Source organism: Coptis chinensis, chromosome 2 (genome assembly GCF_015680905.1).
Source record: "Coptis chinensis isolate HL-2020 chromosome 2, ASM1568090v1, whole genome shotgun sequence".
NCBI classification, from domain to species: Eukaryota; Viridiplantae; Streptophyta; class Magnoliopsida; order Ranunculales; family Ranunculaceae; genus Coptis; species Coptis chinensis.
The window spans coordinates 59,480,665-59,497,860 of NC_141457.1; the positions used below are offsets into that span (position 1 = coordinate 59,480,665).

The 17,196-nt window shown below is 37.4% G+C and overlaps 1 protein-coding gene across 2 annotated transcripts; it reads left to right on the plus strand.

The window, feature by feature from the left end:
• Nucleotides 1-10,064: 10,064 nt before the first annotated feature.
• On the plus strand, nt 10,065-16,128 carry HCF107 (high chlorophyll fluorescent 107). 2 transcript variants are annotated; one of them, XM_086589350.1, is made up of 8 exons: nt 10,065-10,560; nt 10,650-10,793; nt 11,130-11,435; nt 11,554-11,613; nt 11,724-11,969; nt 12,533-12,643; nt 13,048-13,224; nt 15,388-16,128. In XM_086589350.1, the coding sequence occupies exons 1-8, from the start codon at nt 10,111-10,113 to the stop codon at nt 15,784-15,786; spliced, it is 1,893 nt and encodes a 630-aa protein (XP_086445476.1). In that variant the 5' UTR covers nt 10,065-10,110; the 3' UTR covers nt 15,787-16,128. The 2 variants fall into 2 exon arrangements, with proteins under 2 accessions (XP_086445476.1, XP_086445477.1); XM_086589351.1 differs by having other exon boundaries at nt 10,072-10,560; nt 15,425-16,128.
• Nucleotides 16,129-17,196: the final 1,068 nt, after the last annotated feature.

The following is a 17,196-nucleotide window of genomic DNA, read 5'->3' on the forward strand; positions in this document are numbered from 1 at the left end:
GCTAACTTGAATTGACCAAACTATTCTCAATCATTTTCCCTCATTTGCCACGTGTCAGCATCCTGTGAAGTGAAATCAACGGTTCAAAATGGTTTATGCAGAACACGTCTCATTAGCTCTGTAAGAGCACATTTTCTTAACAAAAAAATCACTCAAATTTGCTATCTTCTTCACTACACTATCTAGCTTGGTGGTAGCCAAAATGTTCTACATTTTGGTTTAGCAAACAAACACTACACTATCTAACAAAAGAAAAACGCAAAGAAGATACCTTTAAGCTCAAGTAGATAGCTTGGTGGTAGTTACTTACACGTGATCCAAATTTGAGCTCAAGGTAAGTTACTTAAATTTCAAACTTTTAATGTTTGAACATGTTTTTAGGTGGTTTCAAGTATGTTAAGTAAGAAATGTAAAATATTTAGCATTTTGTATTCCAGGAGCAACTTTAGCATTTTGTTTGTTTTGTTCTAACTTAACTGTAATTAATCTATATCAAACACAGATGGAAAGAGATTGTTTGGCTAAGAGAAACTTAATGCTCCATTATCATGGGGCATTTCAAGAGGCACCTGATGGTTCACTATTTGCCCATGATAATTATAGAGGTGGTGTTATGGAGAAGATGAGGAATGTGGACGGGGATATGATAAATTATATGGACTTTGTAGATGATCTGAAGAAAAACTATTTGTTTGATATTAGTGCAGTGTTTGAAGTATTGTACTTTTGTAATGGTGAGAAGGTATATGTTAAGAATGATAGTGATTTGATGCAAATGTGGGCTAACATGGAGGAAAATATAAGTGGGTGGAGTCATGTATTTGTTGAATTTAAAGGGGAACTTATTGAGTTGGTGGAAACTATGATTGTACCAACTCCACAAGTTTCAACTCCAAAGCCTAGGAAGAATGTGAAGAAGAAGAATAAAATAAGAAGAAGAAGAATTCAATCATAAAAAATACTGATGATTTTTATACAAATAAGTGTTTTGGTACACTGGATGATTATGAGGAAGAGGAAGACTGGAATGATGATTTACCACCAATAACACCTAATAGTTCAGCTCCAGTTGATATTTCAAATCCACCACCAATAGCATCTATCATTTCAGCAACATGTCCTAATCCTGAGACTTTACCTCCAGCACCACTTATAGCCAATGCATCTCCTCCACACATTTCAAAGTCCACATCACCAAACAAGTCAGCTCCACTAACACAGTTTTCACTTCCACCACAACCACCAGCACAAAGACTCATAGATGATATTGAGGATGATGAGGGGTATAGGAGTACACATTCTTCCGAGGATGAGGAGGACCATGTAATTGCAGAAAGAGTGGACTTTGTTGACTTCATTGCAGTCACTGATAATATAGAAGATGGAGATGAGGGAAGTGAACAGTCTGTGAGCAAACCAACAGCTTGGGAGGTAGGAATGAAGTGGCCAAACATTGATGTGTTAAGACAAGATATAATTGATTTTTGTGTAGCAAATTGGTTTTCTGGTGACTTAGTGAAGAATGACCTATTAATAATTAGATTAAAATGTTTGGGGGAAGACAAAAAGAATGTACAATGTCCATGGGTAGCTTATTTCAGGAGACAAGATTATGGATTCACAATGAGACTGAATACACTGAAGGCAATACATACTTGTAAGGCTGATTGTGATATGTTCAACAGAATGGCCAATGCAAATTGGGTTGTTAGAAAAATTGAAGATCAAATGAAGGTCAGTTCATTATAAGTGTTTGGAGTTCACTATAAGAGTTTTTTTTTTTTTTTTTTTTTGATAGTATCACTATAAGAGTTTAAATAGTACTAATGTAGTAACTTTTATATTGTTTTGTCCAAGGTTCATTTCAAAACCATGACTCCTGTTTTCATAAAGGGATAAGTCATGAGGTTTTTTCATGTCAATATAAGTTATTGGACAACTTGGAATGCAAGATTCAAGTGTCTGCAACAAATTTATGGGGATTATGGGGAAAGCTACAATATGATCCCAGTGATATGTAACATGGTATACACTTTTGAATTGTTTTCATAGTTTACATATCTTTTTGTGTGATTTCAACTATCAAATTGATTGCATGTTTGATGGTTGTTTGTAGATTCATGAGAGTAATGGTCTTTCTACAATTGCAAAAGTCTCAAGAGATGCTAACACACTTCAGTTTGAAGGAGTCTGTATTGCATTTGATGCTTGTATTCAGGGTTTTACAGTTGGTTGTAGGCCATTAGTGGGGTTGGATGGTTGTTTTCTTAAAGGAAAATATGGAGGGCAGGTGCTTAGCATGGTTGCTTTAGATGGAAATAATGGTTTATTTCCTTTGGCTATATAGATTTGTAGATTTAAGTGTAAGCAATCATGGTGTGAATTTTTGAGTATCATGGCTGAAAAGCTAGAATTGCACCCTTGGCATGTTACCTTTATTTCTGATAGGCAAAAGGGTTTGATTCAAGTTGTTAAGGCTCTATTCCCTAGAGCACAACATAGATTTTGGTTCAGGCACATGTATAAGAGCTTCAAAAAGCTTTTCAAGGGTGACTATATGGAACAACTTGCCTGGGCTGCATCAAATGCATATAAAATAGAAGACTTTGAAAGGTGGATGGAAGTGATAAAGAAAGAAAACATTGATGCATGGAAGTGGCTGCAAAAAGAGGGATATGAAACATGGGCTAGATCTCACTTTTTTGAGGAACTTAAAGCTAAACAGGTATGCAGCAATTTCTCAGAGTCTTTTAATAGTTAGATCTTAGAGCTCAGAAACCTTCCAATTGTCAGTTTACTAGACCAATATCACCTTCTGTTAATGAGTTTGAGGTACAAGAGGAAACATGCTTGTAAAGGATGGGATCAAAATAGATTGGTCCCTAGAGTGAATAAGCACATAGCCAAGATGATATAAATATGTCCATCCTACATCTTTGAAGGTTCAAATGATGATCTTTTTGTTGTGAAGAATTACTATGGTGATAGGTGGAGGGTTAATATTGTGGACCACATTTGTGAATGTAGGGTATGGCAGATGACTGGAATTGTGTGTGTTCATGCTGTGAGAGTGCTTTTACCAAGAAAAGTTGAGTGGGTTGAGTACTGCAGCTCTTACTTCTGGGTCTCAGAGTATAACCTAGCTTACATGAGTAATGTGAAACCCATGAAAGATGTCAAAGACTAGCCTAAACCTGTTAATGTTTATATATTTGTTTGGTTTAATATGCTTATGTTATTTACACTAAATTATAGTAACTAATCTTCTATTAATCTTAAATTTTCTTAGGATTCAACCAAACTTGTCAAACCACCTCCTTTGGTGAGGGGTATTGGAAGGCCTAAAAAGCCGAGACTGTGTGCTGAGGATGAAAATGAGAATGGTCATGTGCAAAAAAAGAGGAAAATGACTTGTAGCAAATGTAAAGGAGAATGGCATAATGCAAGGTCATGTAAGGGTCTTTCTGCATCAGAAATAGCAAGCAATGCAAAGAATAAAGCACCAAGATTGAAACCTAAACCTTAGACAAGGTCTAGAACTGTCACAGGAGAGTCCACTTGCATGGATAGGGCAAAGTAAGTTAAGTTTATTAAGATTTGTTCAGCTACTTTGTTTATACTAAAATGTTTTTACTACTTAGTTTATACTTTGTAAACCTTGGCAGAAAGATTGTAAGAAAGACACAAGGTGGCATTAGGAAGGCAAAAAAACAGAGTGGCTTGCAAAGTGGAAGTGATGCTCCTCCAAGTGAGTCCATAGCAGAACCACCAAGCAATGCTCCTCCAAGTGAGTCCATATCAGGACCAGTAAGAGTGGCACTAGTGAGACATGAACACCCTAAAAAGAGCCAAAACTAACTATGGACCAACATTATTCAAAGCACCAGAGCACAGACATACTATGGGTGACTTGATTAGAAAGCAAGGAGAGGGAAAAAAGAATAGTGCAAGTGTGCTAGTTGCTACAAGACAAGTTGTGAAGGGAGCAGGAGCAACTTTTGCAAGTGTTACAGCTCCTTTCAAAGCACCAACAGTTGTGAAGAGAACAACAAGAAATAAAGCACAAGCAAGTGTTACAACTCCTGTCTGTCAAAGCACCAACACTTGTGAAGCCAGTAAAAAGATACTTGGATGAATATATGTTACAGCTCCTTCCAAAGCACCAAAAAATTTGCTTTTGACATTCATGTACAACTGGTTTAATTTGGAAAGGTTTCTTTTGGAATACAGTTGGAATATATGTGTATAGAGTTGGACTATTTCTTTTGCAATGTGTATATAGAATGTTCTATTTCTTTTGCAGTATTTATATGGCGTATTTTCTATTTAAATTGCATTAAATATTATGTTAAATTTGATTAAGAAAATGTTTGTAGTTTTGGTGATTCAAGTATGAGATATTTACTTGCAGTTTATGTGCTGTTTTTAGACTATGCATAGGGTGGCAGAAAATCAGAAAATGTCTGCAGTTTTGGTGATTCAAGTGTGAGATATTTACTTGCAGTTTTTAGACTATGCACAGGGTGACAGATTCATTTTACTAGGCTGGCTTGTATTGGCAGATTCATTTCAGTCAATGCCTCCTGAATCATCCAAACACCCTATTCGCTTTCTATAAAATCAGACTACACCCCCCAACACATCTCACATCAATCTTTTCTCATCTCTTAACTCTATTCTCATCTCTCAACTCTATTCTCATCTCAAGTTTCAAGAGTTGGAAGTCATGGTTGTAGGAAGAATAGCAAAAATTTAGCTTGATAAAAAGAAAGTTGATGATTCTTTTGAGCATATCAAAGAATTGTTAAAAGAAAAGAAAGATAAGCAGCTATTTTTAGAGTTGATGGAAAATGAGGGCCAAATGACTTTCAAGGTCTGCAAGGTATGCAGCAATATGTGTTATTTAGAGTTGACTGATACCATTGGGCAATGTCCAGCAGAAGAAGCAGCATCACTATATCCTCCACCAGCAAAAGGATTCGGTATGAAATTTGCTCCAAAAGCTAAACCACAACCAACACCAGTCCCTCCACCAGCACCACAACCAGCAGCAGTCCCTCCACCACCACCACCACAACCACAACCACCACAACCACAACAAGTCCCTCCACCACCACCACAAGCAGCATCAACCTCTCCTTCACCCAGGAAATCAGTAAGATTACACACTCCACTTCCAGGACCATCACAACTTGGTCAATCACAATCACCATGTCACAGCCTGATTTTCTAAACAATTAAAATAAATGAATATTTGAAATATAAATATCTCAAACATCACTATATTCAATTGTCTAAAAACCCAGGCTATGACGGGGTGGATACAACACGTGTCAAAACCTAAAACCCACATCATAAAGAATCTTAACAACAAAAATCTCCAAAATTCCTCAACCATCACTTTATTAAAAGACTTTCTTCCATCCCAATAAAATATCAAACCACTCTAAGAATAACATGTCTTCAACATCGGATTCTCATGTCATATGAAAAGAAAACTACGTTATTACATACTTCCAAAAGATCAGACCTAATAAACTAAACTCCCAGACTGCTCCAGGCGAGAATCCAAATCACACGCCGTGGTTCCACTGCCTTCCACCTGTGTTCCCAAGAACACACCCACGTTGCCAAAACAAAGCAAACATGGGTCAGCAAAATGGAATTTGCTGGTATGAGTAGATTAACCACATAAAACCATTTCAAAACTTTTCTTATCCAACTAACACTTTAACTCTATCATAACCTAATCATTCTCAGCTTGGAAGACAGGTAGTTCCGTCATCTCAACCGGCATAGTTCTTCCCAAGCAAAACTTCCATTATCTTAACTCGTTTTAATAACTCGTTTTAATCTCTAAATACTTGAATTTAAAACTTACCGATATCCACTGCTGTATAAGGGTAGGACCGCGTTCTTGCACAAAAATGTTATTAAGTCCTACCCTCCTGCAAAAGAAAGTTAGAACTTCTATATAACATATGTAGATATTATATTAGGTATTCAAAAGAAAACCCAAACACTCACATAATCAAATTAATACCACTAACCCGCAAGGCGAATACCTTAGTTCCTCTCTAGGGCAGTCCAAACAATCTGGTCATTCATGGCACATTCAATGAATACCCGGGTCATTCATGGCACATTCAATGAATACCCCTATATAACGCTAACGGGCCATTTATGGCACATTCAATAAATGCCCACCTAATATATGACATCATCAGTCATAAAACTCAAATCCAAAACTTGAGGCGTGGAGAGTTCTAAAAGAGTGCGGTAAATTTGTTTACGTATTATTGAACCTTATTTCATATATTATTTCAGAGAACGGAAGAGTATCTTGATTCATGTATTTTTGGTTTATGCGTTATTAATTTCATGGATGTCTAAGTGTCATAACGTTGCATATCATAAAAGATTGAAATATCACATAATAGGTAATACACGTGCACACGTATATATATACAGGTCTTAGCCTAAAGTCAAACACCTATCCCAATAGAATTAATCATAGCCAAGTCAAAGGTCTTTATGGCTATGTCTCTTAAAATATAAATCTTGTCACGTGTCTAAAATACGCCATATCAACGTCAAAGTCAACATATCATGGTCAAAGTCAAACTGTCATTTCCATATTCGACAGGTTCAGGGTCATAGCCATGGTTCATGGCTAAGGTCAATGTGCATGACTCATGGGCTCATGACCAAGGTAATGGTTCGGACCCAACTGGCCAAGCCCAAACCTTAGAACCCGAAAGTCTCAAACCAACTTATTTATTATACCCAATTGGGATCTATATTAAGTCCTATGGACTGGCCCCAAGCAATATCAGAAACTGGCCCAAAACACAACTGAGTTCGGCCCGAAAATTTAACTGAAACTGGCCTAATCAAAACAAAATAAAACTGGTCCAAGCAAACAAATGAAACGGGCCCAAACTTTAATTTAAACCGGCCCAAACTAAACACAATCCGGGCCCAACCAAACCTTGAAATTTCGGCCCAGCCACTAAAAATTAGAACTGGCCCCATCTAAAAATAGAACCGGCCCAACTTAAAAGATTTGGATCGGCCCAAACTCACCTAAGGCCCAAGGCCCAGACCGACCACAGTTCATCTTCTCCAACTGATCCTCCACCACCAGCCACCAAAACGCCGGCCACCACTAATCCCTTCTCCCTCATATCGGTTTGACTCATATGCACAAACCATACAACTTTAATAAAGACAATAACTCTAATATCAGTGATTCAATACTCTTCTTCAAACTAGATCTAAGGTTTCGACCTCCATTAAAGCTTGTTTCAAGCTCCACTCGACAGCCCTCATCACTCAACCAATACCCCAACACTCAATCCTAAAAGCGGTTCAAAACACGAAAATAACTACAAATCTCAAAACCCGGTAATACGGTAATGGCAGTAACGCCATTAACGATTTCTCCAAGCTCCCGCAGCACCTTCAAGTGTTAACCACCTCGCCCAAACAACAACATCCTAACCGTCCCAACAACAAGTTCCAAGCAAACCATGGGGGCGTTTTCTCTGTTTCGTTTTGGCGACGCCATTAGCGCCTGTCGAAAACTTTGACAGAGCTTCGAAAGCCTGACATCAACCAACGACCCCAAACAAGATCTAATGTATCAACAGTGTTAAAAACTACAAACACTGAACAACTGCTGGTTGTGGCTCGCCGCCATTAACGAGCTCAGTTCCAACGGTTCAAATAAAACTTGGTAATTAAGAACAACAACCAATATACAACAGGTTTTAACAATACTCCCAGTTTTTAACCCTACGACAATACGCAGAATAACAACCGGGAATGAGAAGGAAACAAGAGCGGAAATCTTAGACCATACAATTATCTCTGTATAGACGTAAAATAATAGAAAAGCTAAACTACTCACCTTTAGCGCGCTCTGACTATCAACCAGCTACTAGGAAAAACTTCCTTTCCTTCCTTCAGTAAAACTCCTATTTTTTTTTTCTAAAACTCTCGCTGTGTTTTTTTCCCAAAAACTCTACGTGAGAAAACTCCCAAAAAACAAGGACAACACTTATCCATTTACCTACGGGCTTTTATCCGTATCTGATAGTTATCTATATTCAGTTTAACCTATTATTATTATTATTATTATTATTATTATTATTATTATTAGGAAAATAAAAGAATAAAACACGGGGTGTTATACACCAGCACGTGAAGCTAAAAAAATTGTATTGGCATTAGCAGCAGCTGGAGTGTGCATGAGCAACAAGAAGAACAAGAACAAGAGGACCTAATGTGTAATGTGTCATGGTCTAGTGTATTGTCTGTTTTATGTGTCCAAGTTTGATGTTTGTGTTAGTTTGAAGTAGTTTGAATGTTAGAGTCTCTGTTCTATGTTGCTTCAATGATTCAAGTGTTCTTTGTTTAGAGTGTTTTGAACAACAACAACAACAACAGTATTGCAACTCTTTTAATTAGACTTCAAACATGAAACTTACAACTTCAAACATGAAAGTTACAACAATTAGTTACAACTTCAACTTCAAACTTCAAACTACACTACTGATGATTAAACTAAACCAAATACAAACATTTCAAGCCACCCCTTTCCTTTTCACAGTCACTTGTATGTGCTTCAAATCCTTCACAAAAATTATCCACTTCAATTTGAACACAAACTTTGGACTTCCCATTTAGAACTCCCTACAGACGAGCTCCCCCCAACTTGAGAAGACAATTGACTAGGCTTTTGCTCGGGCATTGACTCCTTCAGAGCATCCTTCATCCATTGAAAACTTTGGCATTTTGGGCAACTTAAAAACTTTTGACCACATGAATGAGGTTGTTGTGAAGTTTTCACAAAACGACCTGTATTGTATCTCTTGCAAGGAGAGCCAATCCAAGGGCATCTATCATACCAATGATCAAGCTTTCCACATGAGAAGCAAGCACGAGCCTGAAATTTCAACAATTAGTTTTCCTATTTTAATTAGTTTTCCATTGCCACCTGAATTACCTGAATTAAGGTACAAAGTCGAGAAAATACCTTCTCCATTTGTGCTTTGGACGAAACAAGTTCACCACAACCTCCCATTTGTGCTTTGGACGAGTCAATTGCATCCATTTTCATTTAAGAGAAACTTCTCTTACTTATAGAGGGAAGAGCCCAATGTTAAAATCTAACGGTCTGATTCTACATGAACCAACTTATTGAACCAAATTATGAACCGTTGATTTCACTTCACATGATGCTGACACGTGGTAAATGAGGGAAAATGATTGAGGGTAGTTTGGTCAATTCAAGTTAGCAAGGGTATTGGGTGTCATTTAGGGAAAATATTTTGGTTCGTTGGATTAAATGAGAGGGATGATGCCACATGTCAATTTGCAAGGCTTTGGTCTTGATAGAGTCAATGGGCATATTTGTCATTTTGCCTGCTCAGAGGTAAATGTGTCTTTACACATGCATAAAATAGAATCAGTCGAGTCAGCTGTGAAATTGGGGACGTAAGTTTAATATGCAAAGAACTGGGGACGGAAGTCTAATTCAATAACCTGGTGGGGACATAAGTCTAAAAGACTGTTTTCGAAATCGTCCACCATGCCCCATAACTCTTCAACAATGCGGAGCAAAAGAAATGGAACCTCGTTGAAGCATGCAGGTAAATCACTTTTATCTGAGGCCACCTTGAGGTACTGGCGTACTGCTACTTGTGACAACTGTGTTTGAAAACAGATTGGAGCTGAGAGCTTTGGGACAGTCCACATGGCCAAGCTGCGTAGGTCTGGCATGGATCGGGGTTTGAGTGGAAACCACAGACAATTTCACTTGTCAAAATTCACCAGCTGAATGAATTGCCCATAACATCGTGTTCTTACAAGCGACTTGTCCATAATAACAAACCAAGCCAATTTTTACACGTAAAGAAAGGCAATAAACAAGATAGTGGTAAGTATGGGCAATGTGCATATATAGTCAGGGATGAGAATGTGGACAAGGGTAGAAGAGTAATAACAAACATCCGTACTTTGACTATCTGAAAAGCCCGCCTAACAATCGTCCACATGGCAGATACCGTTTTATCTGTTAACAATCTTTCGAGTGAGTGAGTGAACATGAAAGCACTCAAAATGCAGCTCTCAAAATCTTACATCCCACTTTTTTCACCATCCCAAAACTCCAAGTTCCACTTCCCCATCTTACTCAAAACCCTCCACTTCACTCCCTGCACTCTCAAAACCACTCCTTACTCATTGCGCCAAAACTCCGTTCCAGCTCTAGAAGAATCAGAAGAAGATAAACAAGTCTTATCAAGTGATGGGTTGCTTACGGTACGTAGGCCGATGATGGAAAATGATGGTGAGAGTGAAGAAGATAATGAGTCAGTTATAGATGCTAGTCTTTCCAAGTTTGCAAAGAAGATGCCTATTTTTGAGCCTCAAGAAAGAGTTGAGTTGAGTTCTAAGGAGAAGCCACTTGGTATTAATTTGGAGCTGGCTTTGCATAGAGCTAAAGTTCTTACAAGGAATTTTCGGTTCAATGAAGCAAGTGAAATTCTTCAGAAGGTGATCTAGAGATGAAAGTATAAGTTTATAAATTTCCTAGTCTTAAACTTTTTCTAGTTTTGAAGTTATTTTCTTGATAATATTTGTAGTGTATAACGGTGTGGCCGGAAGATGGGCGTGGATATGTTGCTTTAGGTAAAATTTTGAGCAGGCAATCAAAAGCTGCTGATGCTAGAGCGGTTTATGAAAGAGGTTGTCAGGCAACTCAAGGAGAAAATCCATACATATGGCAGGTTGGGTGATAATTGAAATTTGAACAAGGTTTTGCATTATTGCTGTTAGTGTTGATTTATTTGTGTACATATGAGATATAGATTTCATTTTGTCGTGAAACCCCAAGCCATTCGAGTATTGTATTTATTTTTTTTTCAATTGAGATTGCGTCTGTGGCAGTTATGGTTATCACATTTGATCTTTGTAGCTGTATATTACCCGAGGCAAGTTGGATTATACCGTTCTCTTGTTTTTGGATTATAAAGTTGTTCCCCGAAGATGATGTTTGAGTAAACATGACATCCTCCACATTTATGTTAGCCTTTAATTGTTTGTTACGTTGTATACTTGAGCAGTGTTGGGCCGTTTTGGAAAAAAGGATGGGAAATATAAGAAGGGCAAGAGAGTTATTTGATGCTGCTACAGTTGCTGATAAGAAACACATTGCAGCCTGGCATGGGTGGGCAGTTCTGGAACTAAAACAGGGAAATGTCAAAAAAGCTAGGAATCTGCTTAGTAAAGGTCTCAAATATTGTGGTGGAAATGAATATGTATATCAGACGCTTGCATTACTTGAAGCTAAAGCAAATCGAATTGAGCAGGCTCGGTACTTGTTCAAACAAGCCACCAAGTGCAATCCTAAAAGCTGTGCAAGTTGGCTTGTAAGTCTTAGAGCCTGTTATGTGTAAGCTTTCTTAGAGTAGGTTTGCAATTTTGTCTTAGTAGCAGGATTACAGTTGCAGTTCGTCTTGATATTCCATACCCTTCGCTCGTGTACAGGCGTGGGCACAACTAGAGATGCAGCAAGAGAACAGTTACGCTGCTAGGGAGCTGTTTGAGGTAACATATGAATTTCTTGGTCTATCTTGCATTGGCCAGGAGTTGTAGTACGCTGATGATGCAGTATTCTTATTAAGTTTGAGCTCAAAGTGGCACCTGTACATGTACAGAAAGCGGTCCAGGCTAGTCCAAAGAACAGGTTTGCTTGGCACGTATGGGGTGTTTTTGAGGCCAATCTGGGTTATATTGACAAAGGAAGGAAACTCTTAAAGATAGGCCACGCACTTAATCCTAGGGACCCTGTTCTTCTCCAGTCTCTTGCTTTATTGGAATACAAAGAATCAACTGCAAATCTTGCTCGAGTGATATTCAGAAGAGCATCTGAATTGGATCCAAGACATCAACCTGTTTGGATTGTGAGTATTTTCCACATATTACATAAACTTACTTTCACACATTTGCTTTTTGATGAGTCAGTATCTTGTTTTAGTATAAGGTCGTCCTTTATGAGAGAGACCAGTGAACTCCAGTAATGCAAACAATATTAGATTTTGCTTACCTAGTAATGGTCCTCGTTACTCTTTACTAAAACGTGCTTGTGGAGAGCCCTCACAACATTTTGGTCCTTGTGTTACCTTACAATAAGATTGGGCTACATGCTATTTAGGAGGTGAGATGTTTTTCATAGAGGAAACAGAGGAAAGTGGGACGTGTATCCACTTCTGAACAAAAGCACCAACTTTGAAATCTACAAGGTACAAAGGATGAGAATACACCCACCGCTTTTACTGGTTTAGAGGGATTAGTTGTCTACCCAAGTTTCCACGTCTTTCTTACAAAACTTTATTGACATGTAGTTAGGCAGATACTCTCACAGTCTCACGTATGTAAAATTCCTCATCCTTTAGTTTGCTCTATATATGAGAGTGTTCTATATTTACTGGGGTTTTATAGTGATTATCTTTTAATGTTAATTCAGGCTTGGGGATGGATGGAGTGGAAAGAAGGGAATATTGCCACGGCAAGGCAGTTCTACCAAAGAGCATTGCAAATTGACTCAACAAGTGAAAGTGCTGCTCGTTGTCTTCAGGTATGGATCATTTGATTTGATGGCTTCTTAATTGTGTTCAATCTTAGAAGATTGAAAATTAGAAAAGAAAAAGGAAATATTTGGACATTGCAATTTTTATTTTCTTCCTGTTACATATTGTTGCTTTTATAATTGTAATGTATATTTATAGAGAAACAAAAACGTAAAGAAGTCCGAAGGGTCGTGTATCCTGTATGCTTGAATACATAATTTGAATTTGTAATAGGTACATCTGTACATGTGAAAATACAACGGTCTTAAGCTTACTGTTAATCTACCAATGTGCATTCACATGCTGCATACAACTCAGGGAATATGCTTGTGAAAATTTCTTATTCAAATTTTTGCAATGAGGCAATGGGAAGAAGGGGCAGTTGATATTAGGAGAAGTTCATGATTTGCAGGCTTGGGGTGTTTTAGAACAGCGGATTGGTAATCTCTCAGCAGCAAGGAGATTGTTCAGATCCTCACTGAATATAAACTCTCAAAGCTATATAACATGGATGACATGGGCAGCATTGGAAGAAGAGCAAGGAAATTCTGTACGTGCTGAGGAAATTCGGGATCTTTATTTCCAGCAGGTACGTAATGGCCGTCGCTGACACTATTGTTCTTTACTTCTTGACAAAGGCTCTGTATTTTATAAAACTAATAAGCTAATTTTTCTAAAGTTATTGCATCAAATATATACAAAGGTTTGATCGAGTTTTCAACACTAAAATTTTTCCATGTTTAAAATCTTTATGTACTTATTACATCTTAATTAGTGGTTGCGCCCTACACATGCTCTTTAAGCCACACTTTGTGATGTGATTTAGTGTTTCACATTGATTAATAACTTTGTTCTTAACTTATATGTTTTGCAATTTTAAGCTTGAGTTGATCGGTTTTAACTTTTTAACTCTTCTACTGTTGTCAGTCACTTCTGTTGTTTTCTCTATGGTTTGTTTGTGAAGCACGTATAGACGAGCATATGTAGCATGATACAATCTTGTATGATTGTATCGTGAAACAAATAAAAGTATAAAAGAAAGTAAGGCTTATTGAGGATCCTTTGATCTCTACAGCAACAAACTCTGTTTCAAAATAACAATTCCATTCTCTACCTTGAGTGTTGATTACAAACCGTTATATAACACTTAGCAACACTACAATAACTAACCGCTAATGACTAGAAAATAGGAAACCAATAGAACATGACTAAGAACTACGAAATGAACTACATCCATTCTTTTTACAATTACTACCATGTAGTCACGTACATAACATAGCACCAGTGAAGATACCACATCACCGTGTTTAAATGTCTCACCTGTTACACCATAGTTGTAATGCTGTATGACCTAGTGGCTAGTGGCCCATGTGGGAGGGCTTGGGGAATCAGAAACTCTGGATTTTGTAGTTGATCTTTTGTCTCTCTCAAATTTGTTTAGTGGTGTGATCGCTTATTTCTTAGTTTCGTGAAAATAGAACCTACAATTGGTTCTAAGCTTGCCAGTTTTGGGTTTACTGATTGCTATTTGTAGTGTTCGCTGTTCTGATCACTACTAATCTGTATATCTCTACCCACCAAATGAGCCTTAAATACCGATCAGCCAAGTGCCGCAGAATGTTTAGGAGTTGCATTGGGTTCCATCAATTGATTGCCTCAGACAAATCAATGCACCAGAAGTCATGCAACAATCAGCGTAGGTGTGCTCTGAATGAGATGTGAATGAACAACTTTGTCATTTATGGCAGTAGAAATGTGAAGAACAGTATTAGTTGGAAATATAGTATAAATCAGAAACTAGAGAATTGATAGTTGTAACTTTACTAGGAAACTAGGACTGCACTACGCTATTGAGCAAGAGTATTTAATTTAGTTTTTAACTTTTTATAAAATAGTAGGGATACATGCCAATGCACTTGTCACATGTCTTGGGCACTAATTAGGCAAGATGATCAGATTTTTCTTCCTTTTTCATTAGGGTCCTTTGTAAAGCTATTTGATTCCTATGCTACCAAGTACCAACTTAGTTGAGACTTGAGTATACTCTTAATATTCATGTTACGGAAAAGTATGGAATCAGAAGCCAAACAATGGGATTATGTATATAGAACGTAGTTTGTCTTGTGTAGCTATGTAGAAAGGTACTTGTCTTGTGTTGGTGCCCGACGTATTTGTTGTTCATCTGGACTTTGTTTATTACTTATGGCGGTGCTCGACAGTGCTTTATAAGCTTTATCTTGAGTGAGGTATTAGTAATACCATCGTAAGTTCTGACTATATAGAAGAAAGTATATGATCCCAGGATATGCCCGACATCATGTGGTCTGGTTCCCAACTAAGAACTGTACATAGTTTTATGATATTATGGTTATGCAAGTCACGCCAACCTGTTTGAGGAATACAAAAACGGTGTGAGGCAATACTTTCTCTATTGCATTTTTTTATTTTTATTTTTTATTTTTTAAGTGATTATGTGTAGACATTCATGAGCCAGATGGTAAAAGTTCATCTTTGGTCATTCAACTTCCTATGAATTGAAGGTTGTGGCTGATTCAATACTATATTACTAAAGAGTGTTGAAGCTTGTTTCTGATTTCTTTATTCTTATGTTGGTGTTTGTCATTTGTATACCTATTTTGTACACCTATCCGTTGGTACTTTGACTTTATTAGAGCACATATTATGCCTCTAAGCTTGTCCCATAGCCTTTTATATATGAAACTACATATAACTTTCCTTGTTATTTGCACAGCGAACTGAAGTCGTCGATGATAATTCATGGGTTACAGGGTTCCTAGACGTCTTTGATCCTGCGCTGGACAGCATAAAGAAACTCTTGAACTTCGAACAGAACTCGTACTTTAAGGGACAAGATGATCTGAGATTCATGAGAACTATTAGCAACAGTAATAGAGAAGAGTCGGAAGGTACTTCATCGAGTCTTATTAATGGTGAGAACGTTGAAGAAAAACCTCCTCCCACTTCAAGCAACTTTGATTTAGATGCTTTTGCCAAAGAAAAGTTGTCTCTTGATACATCAAATCTGGAAGTCCAAATGGATACATTTCAACCATTGGTTGCCAATAAGCCTAAATCCTCTAAAAGTGTATGGAGACCCAAGAGAAGTCCCACAACAATGTACAATCCATGAGCATAATCGGTTCTCATTTGGAGGACATGTTGTGGCTCTAATCTGTTCACTTTCAACGTACATCTACATTTCAGTAATAGTACTACTAAGACTGCAATACAAGTCTGTTCCTTCCATTTGAAAGGTTGGCAAGGCAAGTGGCACATTTACTTAGATGTATCTTTACACTTGCAGTACAAATGATGTTGGGGCAAGAGTAGCTTTGAGTTCCAGAAACAATAAATGTATCATAATTCATAAAGAGAATAGAGCTTGTAAATAAGTTGTTCAGGATATATGAGATCCGTTACCGAATTTTTTCTATATGGAAAAATAGGTAGTTCTTTGTTTTTGTTGTTATCATTATTTTTTGTTATGTGTGTTTTTTGTTACTGAATTTGTCATATGGGAAAAATAGGTTGTTTTGGGTCTTTTTTTTTTTTTTTGATGAAGCTAGGGTTTTTTGTTGTTTTTGTTTATTTGTTTTTTGTTTTGTTTTGTTTTTGTTTTTTGTTTTATTACTGAATATTTATATATGGAAACGATACATAGTTTTTGTTTTTGTTGTTTTTTTTGGGTTAATTTGAGATACCTCCTCTGTTTGATAAGTTTTTTTTAGATACCCCCTGTTTTGTAAATCATTTGAGATACCCCCAACTAACTTTTCCGTCAGTGACACTGACCAAAACACCCCTCTAAAAACTATTTGAGATACCCCCAATTGGTTGGTTCCACGACCATCGTCTATACAGACCATGTAACGCTTAGGAACCTTTTCGCGAAGAAGGATGCTAAACAGAGATTGATCCGTTGGATTCTTCTCTTGCGAGAGTTTACTTTAGAAATTAAGGATAAGAAAGGGGTTGAAAATGTAGTTACAGATAATTTATTTAGGTTGACTAATGAGGATGACAGTGATTCCGAATCGTTATTCGACTCTTTTCCGGATGAGTACCTTTATTTGATTTTTTCTGCACCATGGTATGCAGACATTGTTAATTTTTTAGTGTCCGAGATCATTCCTGATACATGGTCCAAGATTGAACGCAAAAGATTTTTGGCCAAAGCTAAGTTGTACTACTGGATGAACCCTACCTTTTTAAGTATTGTGTAGATCAGATAATTCATCGTTGTATTCTCCAGTGGGAGCACAAGGAAGTCTTATCCTTCTGCCATGAACAATCATGTGGGGTTCATTTTAGTGGAAAGAAAACTGCCGCCAAAGTTCTTTAGTGTGGTTTTTATTGGCCTACCCTTTTTCAAGATGCTCATGCACAGTGCAAAGCTGTATTCGTTGTCAACAACTTGGGCTTATCACTCAACGTAATATGATGTTCCTAAATCTCATTCTCGTAGTGGAGATTTTTAATGTCTGGGGTATTGATTTCATTGGTCTGTTTCCCGTCTCGCATGGTTTTGTTTATATCCTCG